This window comes from Fundulus heteroclitus, chromosome 1, assembly GCF_011125445.2.
Source record: "Fundulus heteroclitus isolate FHET01 chromosome 1, MU-UCD_Fhet_4.1, whole genome shotgun sequence".
Lineage (NCBI taxonomy): Eukaryota > Metazoa > Chordata > Actinopteri > Cyprinodontiformes > Fundulidae > Fundulus > Fundulus heteroclitus.
Window position 1 is genome coordinate 22,819,450 of NC_046361.1, and position 9,543 is coordinate 22,828,992.

At 40.1% G+C, this 9,543-nt stretch overlaps 1 protein-coding gene and 1 non-coding gene across 2 annotated transcripts; one reads left to right on the forward strand and one right to left on the reverse strand.

Annotated features, from left to right (window-relative positions):
- The first annotated feature begins 2,611 nt into the window (after positions 1-2,611).
- Positions 2,612-7,869, forward strand: fkbpl (FKBP prolyl isomerase like). Its single transcript, XM_012856611.3, has 4 exons — positions 2,612-2,763; positions 4,925-5,086; positions 5,503-5,786; positions 7,153-7,869. The coding sequence occupies exons 2-4, from the start codon at positions 4,927-4,929 to the stop codon at positions 7,786-7,788; spliced, it is 1,080 nt and encodes a 359-aa protein (XP_012712065.2). The 5' UTR covers positions 2,612-2,763; positions 4,925-4,926; the 3' UTR covers positions 7,789-7,869.
- A 1,017-nt stretch (positions 7,870-8,886) lies between these two features.
- Positions 8,887-8,959, reverse strand: trnaf-gaa. Its single transcript has one exon. It is a non-coding gene; the product is annotated as a tRNA-Phe (tRNA).
- Positions 8,960-9,543: the final 584 nt, after the last annotated feature.

Here is a 9,543-nt window from a genome sequence, read left to right on the forward strand (position 1 = left end):
AAGAGTCCCTAACAATTAGACCTTTTGAGATGCAACCATACAGTCATCTGTCCCGCGGTTCTTGACTTTGAAACATGAAGACTAGGTGGCTTACCCAAAAAAAAAAAAAAATCCAGAAAGGAATGGGAATGCTGAAGAGTTAAAAGTCAGATACATTTTATGAGTAAATAGATGTGATTTTTCCCCCATAATTTATGTTAACTGTGTATACGCTTTTTCCCTCCAATTTTTATGCTGCCGGCACCCCAGTGCCCCCATTGACAATTCCATCCATCCATTTTCCATCACGCTTGTCCCTTGTAGGGTCGCGAGGGGTGCTGATGCCTATCTTCAGCATTCAATGGGCGAGAGGCGGGTACATCCTGGACAGGTCCCATTGACAATTCACCATTGCCTAAACTTTTTTGTGTCTTAATTTGAGTGCCATGCGATTAGACTGATTTGATTTCAACCAAACTGAAATGTTTGCCTGGAATGACTAATGTTGCACTGTGAAAAATTTATTTGTTTTTAATATACAAATAAGATCATCACCATACAACCCAGAACTGTTTAATATTAAAACTCTAGATCTATTCCCGTCTAGTTTGTGAAAAACAGAATGAATGTCTGGAGGTGATTGGTGCGTGGAGGATGGAAGTTTATGAATTTCAAAATAAAAATGTTATTTAAACTAAACTAATTGGCATCGAAACATGTTAAATGAGCTGTTTTTTTGTAATCCATTTAATTCAGCTGAAATAAAAAGCTGATTACACTTGCAATATAACTTCCAAATCTATTTTCCATACATATGTGTATAACCACTGCAACTGTTCCTTTTTACACATAATAAAAAGCAACAACTAGATCACTGTTTGTGTTTAAACTGGGAGTCCCAAAACTCTATTTTCTATGAATGAAACTTATTTTTTGAAATTTCTCTAACCCTTTCAGTACGCACACAATACAACTGATTAGCTGAACTTTTGCTTCTAATTTTGCTAAACAAAAATGCATCTGGTATTTAGTCAATCATTCATTCTCTCAAATAAAGCTGTTTCCCCATTTTCTCTTTACTTGTCCGTGTGCATGTGTGAAGAACTTGATCCGAGAGACTGCTTTTAAACCCAACCTAATGGATATTAAAAGGGCAGACAAACACCAGCCTGACTTTATATCATACATGTAATGCTCTGTGAGTGTCTCATTACCACATGGATGGGAAGAGAGTGACCCCTATTGGACATGTATGTTGTTAACAAAAGTGTTTGTCATTACGTTGTTTGTTGCTTGATTTGCCTTTATTATCTTATTTACGTTTATTGTGGACAACAAAATACAATATTGATAGTGACAAAAAAATTTAAGAATTAGACAAATATTTGTAATTCAAAAAGAAGTAGGAAAAGGAAAACGTTTGAACTCCTATCCTTTTTATTTATTTATTTTCACATCTTCAAGGTCTACATCTTCAAACTATTTACACATTAGATAACAACATTTTAGGCATCTATTTTTAAAATTATTGGTTGGCTTTAGCCAAAATTATTAAGAGCCACTATAAACGGAACAAAGCCACTCGCTGCTCTGGAACCGAAAGTTGCAGACCACATTTCTCTGTGGTCCAACTGTTGTTGAATATTTTGCTGCTTTTAGCCACTTGAGGTGACCTAGATTTTGTTAGGACACTACTGTTTGTTATTACATGATGCTTAAAGGTGGTAGGTCTATGTACAAGTCACATTTTGACTTGCAGCTTTATATCCTGGGGGGCGTTGTCTCTCCTTAGTCAAGGCTGAGTTGCAGTCTTAGTTGGTCTTGTCTCCAGCTGGTGGAAAATACTATACATATATATATATATATATATATATATATATATATATATATATATATATATATATATAGAGAGAGAGAGAGAGAGAGAGAGAAAGAGAGAGAGAGAGAACTTTTGAATCATCTTGTTAATGTAAAATGCTATATAAAGAAACCTACCTTGCTTAAAACATTTTTATTATGAAAAAAAAAATCAAGAAATATGTGCAACAAAATCATCCTCTTTGATAAACAATAAATAAATAACAAAGTCATGTAGGTTAGTTATTGCTTTTCTAGACCCTCCAGGTTCCCAAAACCTAGCCAGTCTTTCAGTGATCAAACAATGTGACAATAGAGTTGTATGTTCAACACTTACATGTTCTTATAGCATTACCAATGGTCTGGTGTTATTCCTTAGTAGAATTGATCATTCCTGCAGATTTAGATTGAATGTCTTGCCAGTGAAAGTATTATGTTGCACAGAAGATGGTGGCTGTTTTTGACATTCCCATTCTTGATCTTCCTGCTGAACAACTGAACCTGAGCTACATCCTCCATGACTTTCCAGAAGGGTGCAGCCGGGACAGCCAAGGGACAGGTGCTCAACTTCTTGGCGTCTCTGTGAGACAAACTGCACAATCTCTGCCATACATTTCTTACCTTATATTAAACATTTCAAAAAGCCTGCAGTGTTTCCAATTACGAAAATGTTAACTCTAGTGTTGGAGGAAAGTCTGTTGTGAATGTCTCCGGGTCTGTTTAGCAGTGTGAGTCAGAACACTCCAGCTCGGTAGGTGGCAGTAATGCGCCTTACCACACTGCGCGCTAGGTCGATGCACACCAGCCTCCGACACAAAGAGAAGAGGGCAGAGAGAAGACGGAGAAAATATTTCAGCTTTTAGTGTTTGTCCGTCTACAGCTGCAAGGTTTTTACTCTGTGCAATCGACACCTGTTTGTGGGATAAGGTGGGTGTGTGAAGTCCCGGCGTCTGGCTGGACGTTGCTCTGAAAAAAAGAAGCGATATTCATCGTGTGCAAAATAACCCTGGGGATGATTTGATAACTATAACCTTATATTTGGGCCGTGGAAACAAATGGTGACATTAGTTGGCTAATTATACAACTTGAAGGGACGTTTTATTTATTTCCTGTGTCATTTTGTTGATGCATTTTTGACGTTTTTCCCCTTAAAATAGATCAAACAAAACACTGCATGTAACTAACTTTTACACCAATTTAAATGTGAAAGGTAGATTTGTCAGTAAACCAATCAAACCCTCTACAGAATATATAGTTTGCGAGCTATAGAACATGCCATAGTCTGGGTTTTAATAGGTCTAAATTAATGTTTAAGCAACATCTACTCCAAAAACAAGCTTCCCTGCAGACATACATCAGGTGACATCACATAATCAGTTTTTTTTTTCAGTACATCAATTTTTATTCCCCCCCCCCCCCCCTTTTTTTATTTACACATTAATAGTTAAATTCCTCCTTCAAAGATGTTCACTGGTATTCTGCATGACTGCACAAAATCATATGAGGTGTATATAAAAACATCGCATGGCTTTTTGGGAAGCTCTGGCAACAATTAAAACACATTATGGCACTTTAAGAGGTTCAGGGCAAACTGGAATGGCTAGATAAAAGAATTCCAGCGATTATTTTTGGCCAAAATGGGTACAAAGCAATGTAATCTGGTTGATGCGATCCATCAAAGTGATTTTTTTTCCAAGTCCCGACAATGTTTCCTGCAACATCGCTGCACCATCTGCTACTTCTGAAAATGGGCAGCAGGCAGGCAGACTTGTAGAGAACCCAGTCATACCAGTTAGCCCCGCCATGCCTGCGCCTGCAGCACAGCCTGTGCCTTCACCGTTATTCCAGTCAACACCAGAGGGAAAATGTACGGGAAAATCCCATCCCCTCAGTAGTCAGAAAGGATGCTAAGAGTTTTTTCAGGATAAGCTAAAGTAGTTTTGAGGACTGCATGTATTTCTGCTAAACTGGTAAATCATGTAATTACTTAACAGGATTCCAACATTTCTATTAACTTTTTATTTTAACAGGAAAAATCATTTTTGCAAGTACGTTCTTGGAAAGACAGTCAGCACAGTGCAGATTCATAAAAATAGTGAAATGCATCAATAAAAGTGGGCATAATAGTACATTGAAATTTGTATAGTTAGAAATAAAACATCTATTACTTATTGCCAGTATATTAGTCACATTGAAAAGTTGCATCTATGCGTCAAAATCCTTTCAGACGCCTAGAGTTCAGTGAGACCATCTCCTTTGGTTTCAGATCAGTTTCCAGTTGATTCCAAAAAGACAACAAGTGATAATGTTATGGCAAATAGGCAGGGAAACCTGTCCAGTGGGAAATTTCTGATAAATAACATACATATATTTGTACTGGAGACAATCATTCTCAAAATCCTAGTCATCTTCTCAAGCTTTGCTAACAATTGCGGCATCCAGCATGGCTTGAGGATCATCGGAGTTAAATTCTGGCTCAAGCACGTCAGCTTGAACTTTTAGCTTGAACACTCCAATATCCCTCCATCGTTAGCTGCTATATTGTGTATTATCGCTAGCTGTCAGCTTGGATCCTGTGATGTCATCGACCCAAATGGACACAAGGAGAGCCTTCCATTTTTGTGCACTTTTTTAAAAACTTTACATTATGTGAACTTTTCCAGAGGAAATCCATATTTCCTTACCCAGCTGTGTTTAAAAGCCTAATACGTTCATTCAAAACATCTTTTATGGAGGCTGGACATAAACTGTTATAACAACAACAAACTAGAAAAGGATAAACAATGTGGAAAAGCAATTTATGTTGAATATAGCGATATTTGCTGAACTAAATCTGATGCCATAGGCAAAGTGTAAGTTATTTTATCGCTTTAGACTTAATATTTTGTAGTTCCAAAAGCGCTTTCGTTGGCATCATCTAAATAAATGCATCATGGTCCAAAGCAAAAGTTGTATTTTGTTCCACAGAACTGCAGCTTTATTGCTTCATCAAATATTGAAAATAGTTTTCTCATGTGATTTAAACTAGACAACCAAAACGAACAAGCATTCTATTTTGAATGAATGTCTGTGTGTTTTGTTCATCCAGTGATGGAGCCTGTCCATCTTGTAGAGATGCAGCGAGACAAGCAGGACGCCGTTGATGTCACCTCGTGGGTGTCTGTGTGTCCCGCAGGCCTCTGGAGGGTTCAGCGAAAATGGACGCACGAGCGGACTCCTCAGAGCTGTTCTGACGCAGGAGATGATGCATGTAGGACACTCCTTTGAAGTCAGAGATTCGTGGCTGATTTCTGATCTCCAGTTTTTGTGTCGCTGTACCCTGTCGATTCCAATTTTGAAAGGTGTAAGAATAATATTGGGGAAAAAAAAGTTTCTAGCCTTCTTGCCGCCATTTGTGAGAGAAACTGTTAAACATGTTTTTACTTTCATTTTCAAACAGAGGAAGCGATTACAGAATGTCTCGACTATCTTACGGTGGATCGAGCTGAAAATTGGTTGATTTTGGCCGACAGCTGATTTCTCGTCGCATCTCTACTTCTAACTTCACCTTTTTTTTTTATTCGACTCATGATTAGCATTACACTGTTTGTGATTTCAATGTAATTAGATGCATGTTTTTTTCTTTCTTTCTCCAAACTCATGTTGTTTTCTGTTCGTTTCCCTTAGCCTGTTCACCTAATTACTGTCCAAAGCTGGGTTCGCTGTGTCGAGTCCGAGTGCAACTCAAAGCTCGAGAAGATGACGCTCAAGACGATGGTTCCTCGTCTACGAAAGGAAATGAGGAGTTAGCCGTCGCTGTAGCAGAATTAGTGCCGACGCCAATTGTTCGGCGTCTGGAAGCTGTGCTGCAGGTCCCGCTGGGCGATTGGACAAATCTGAGGCTGGGGGAGGGTCAGTGCGACGTCACAGAGGCCTGTTTGGAGGGCATGCGAGCAGGAGAGAAATGCGAGGTAAGATTTTAAGAGCTTTGCGTAATCCAACTGTGTCAAACCTACATATGATATTTTAGGTAGGGCTGGACGATAATTCAATAACAATATATATATCGATCGATAGACGTGTGCCGCGATAGGAAAAAATAGGGTCGATAAAACTTCGATAGAGAGTTTTCGTTCCTTCCTTTCAGCCTATCATATTCGTTGATGATACAGTCACTACTTCCTCTCGACCAATCGTAATCGCAGACCCAGGCACGCCGTCCCAAAGTGCCGCCCTCTCAAGCCACAACACAGAGCACATGAATATGTCGCAGCAAGTAGCGTCGGAGGAAACGGTCCCAAAACGGGGTTTTACTAGTTTGCCAGACTGACAGAAATGAACCACAGTGATTTGTAAAACTTGCAAGGAACCGGTAAAAACAAAGTCTGATAACGTAACCACCTTGTTTCATCACGTAAGCCGCTCAGCCGCGCACACCCGTAGCAGCGCGAGCTGTGTCAGCCCCGCGCGACTCCGCGTCATCTTCGTAGGAATCTTCTGGAAGTTCTTCCAAAACAAAGCAGGTATAGCAGCTAAACTGGGCTCCCTTCTTTGTGATAAAATGACAAAGCATTCAAGCGGCATAAGGACATCATGCATGCAGTAAAATGCTTCATAGTGAGGGGATATGCTGCTGTTGTCTGCAGCTGAAAAACCTGGCTTCAAACAACTACTCGCCACTCTTGATCCGCGATATAAAGTTCCGGGACGCGAGTTTCCAGCTTCCTTTCTCTAACAGCGCTCCCTAAATTGTGCAACTAGTGCAGAGAATCAGTGCAAAATGAGCTGCAATCTGTGTCCTTACACGGCAGAACCTCGGACCTCAGCCCAGAGTCAGCCTCTCAATTATGAAACCTGAGAAGGAACTAGTGTACTATTCCCACCTAAATAGGCTATTTTATTTATTTATTTGGTATATTTATTTTGGTCATTTTACTGGTCACTTTAGTTTATTCTTTGTCAGTATTTAATAACATAACTCAGGTCTCTTAAGTTATTTTTCTTTAAAAAAAAATTCTGTTATGGTTAAAAAAAAGTTTGTTAAATACAGATTTAATTGAAATTCTGTGTTTGTGTTCTTTATTAAAATTAAATCATTTAGCAATATCATAAAATGTCCAGGCAGAGCTGCACATAAAATATGGTTTTAAATATTTTCAATAATTATCGATATCGATCAATATGCATTTTTTTTTTATCGATGAGCTTTTTTTCTATATTGTCCAGCCCTAATTTTAGGTATACTGGCTTTGCAGAGTTAGACCACTGGAGCCCTTTATGACATGAATACTATTGTTTATGCACGCAGTTTTATCACAGATGTGTTTTGTCGTTCAGCTACAACTTACTCCTATTGGATCTGGACCGGAACCTTCTGTTCAGCAGCCCTCCGATGGAGACCTTCCTCTCATTGCCACTGTTGAGCTCCAAGCTTTCACTCCGGGAAAGGAGTCCTGGGAGATGTCCCCCGCTGAAAGATGGGAGTGGGTGAAATCGCACAAGGAGAGGGGCGGAGGTAGATTCAGGAGCGGCGACGTATGGGGAGCAACAGACAGCTACAGCCGGGCCCTCAAACTCCTTATCCCTCTGTGTGGCCTCGTTGGGGACGTGGAGGACACAAACTTTTTAGAGGAAACACACCAGCTTCCTTCGTCTGATCAGCTGAAAATCAAGAAAGCGGAGCTTCACTCTAACCTGTCTCTGTGCCAGCTGAAATTAAACCAACCGCAGCGGGCCAGAGACAGCGCTGCTAAAGCCACCCAGCTCGAACCTGGCGCATCCAAAGCCTGGTACCGACTGGGGCAGGCGTGCCAAAGGCTGAACGAGCTAGATGAGGCCAAAGTCGCATTTAAGAAACTGCTGGAGCTCCAACCGGACCTGCCCGCTGCAGTGAAGGCGCTCAAGGAGATAACGAATAAAGAAAAAGAAAGAAACGTGCAGCTGGGACTGAGACTCAGCAAAATGTTTAGCTGAAAAAGGGAATATTATTCTAAAAAGATCTAAGTGCAATTATAACACTGCCTCTGTCTCAAAGTAAAGCCTTATAACTACGAATGTGTGTGTGTGTGGTGCTTGAATTGAAGTTTGAATAATAAAAAGCAGAATGAAGGTCAATATAGAAGAATGGATTGTAGCTTTTTGCTCTCTGGTCAGCAGAGGTCGCAGAACCTCTACAACAGGGGTGTCAAACTCGTTTTGGTTTAGGGGCCGCATATCCAGCTTAATCTGATCTCAAGAGGGCAACACGAGTAAACTCATTGCAAGATTAAAAAGAACTTGTAAAAGTGGACTTGTTGATTTTTATATCAAATTAATTTCACTTTTACACAATATATTATCAATAACCTCAGCGTTTTTAAGAAAAATATGTGCAATTTCAACAATACTTTTACTCAGTTAAACATTTACTTGTGCATTATGCATAAGAACTGATCACAGTCATTGTACAATGTTGAAAAACATTTCTTCACATTTTTTTGGAACTTAAAAACACTGTCCTGCACGACAAAATACATCAAACATAAAAAATAAGAAATTATTTAAAATCAATTTTCCACATCTGAAGCTCAGTGCTACCATCTGCTGATTAAAACACAGCACCCCTCGTGGACAATATAGGAACTGCAGATTTTCAATTCAACAAAGTACATATTTTTTTAAATTAATTGTTTTATCATTCTTTTATTTTTATCTCCTCTTTCTTTCACCTTTTCTTTTTTTCTACTTGTTCTTCCTTTCCTCTCCTACTTTCCCATTGTAGTGTCCATATCATTTGAGATATTCTCCGCATGAATCACAATAAAACTATTCACTTTCATAAATCAAGCACTGACAAAAGCAGTACTGCTCCACTTGTGAAAGTCAAATCTGATGAGCTCTTTTTGGCTTTAAGACAACAATTCTTATTGCCACATTGCAAGACAGGACAATAAAGTAAAAAATTATATATATATATTATTTTTTATTTTATTTTTTGTTGTTGAACAATGAGTAATTTAGCCACCGGGTCAGACTAAATTGTTCGGCGGGCCGTATGTTTGACACCCCTGCTCTACAACAACAACAACAAAATGCCGAAACCCGGGATCGAACCAGGGACCTTTAGATCTTCAGTCTAACGCTCTCCCAACTGAGCTATTTCGGCGTGAAGGAGACGCGCAGGACTGTGTATCTTGACCAATAGTCACCGGGAGTCCATCTTTCGCTAGCTAATCAGACGCGCGGGTCAATCTTTTGGCGGCCAATCGTAGGGCGAGGTCAATCTTTTGGCCGGCCAATCGTAGGGCGAGGTCAATCTTTTGGCCGGCCAATCGTAGGGCGAGGTCAATCTTTTGGCGGCCAATCGTAGGGCGAGGTCAATCTTTTGGCCGGCCAATCGTAGGGCGAGGTCAATCTTTTGGCCGGCCAATCGTAGGGCGAGGTCAATCTTTTGGCCGGCCAATCACGAGGCTACGTCAATCTTTTGGGCGGCCAATCGCTGCAGGAGGCGACACTCAAATGTCCCGCCCTTAATCTATCGGCAGCTTCGGCAAGACTGGCATTCGGCAGATAGTGTAGGTTTGTTGATCTGAATCCAGAGGCCCTGGGCAGACGCAGGAAGATGATTCATGTTGAACAGGAGAAAAAACTGGGACAGTGGTTTGTCTGGAAATGCATCCATGGTTTTCTGATGCCGACGTCTTTCCACCAACCAACACTGACATGCAGCGTTAAAAGGAATCCTCTATT

Excerpts from the sequence above, each read along its gene's own strand:
- fkbpl (XM_012856611.3), top strand. The coding sequence starts at position 4,927 with ATGGAGCCTGTCCATCTTGTAGAGATGCAGCGAGACAAGCAGGACGCC. Across the intron at positions 5,087-5,502 it reads TGACGCAGGAGATGATGCAT|CCTGTTCACCTAATTACTGT; the intron begins GTAGGACACTCC and ends CGTTTCCCTTAG. Across the intron at positions 5,787-7,152 it reads GAGCAGGAGAGAAATGCGAG|CTACAACTTACTCCTATTGG; the intron begins GTAAGATTTTAA and ends TTTGTCGTTCAG.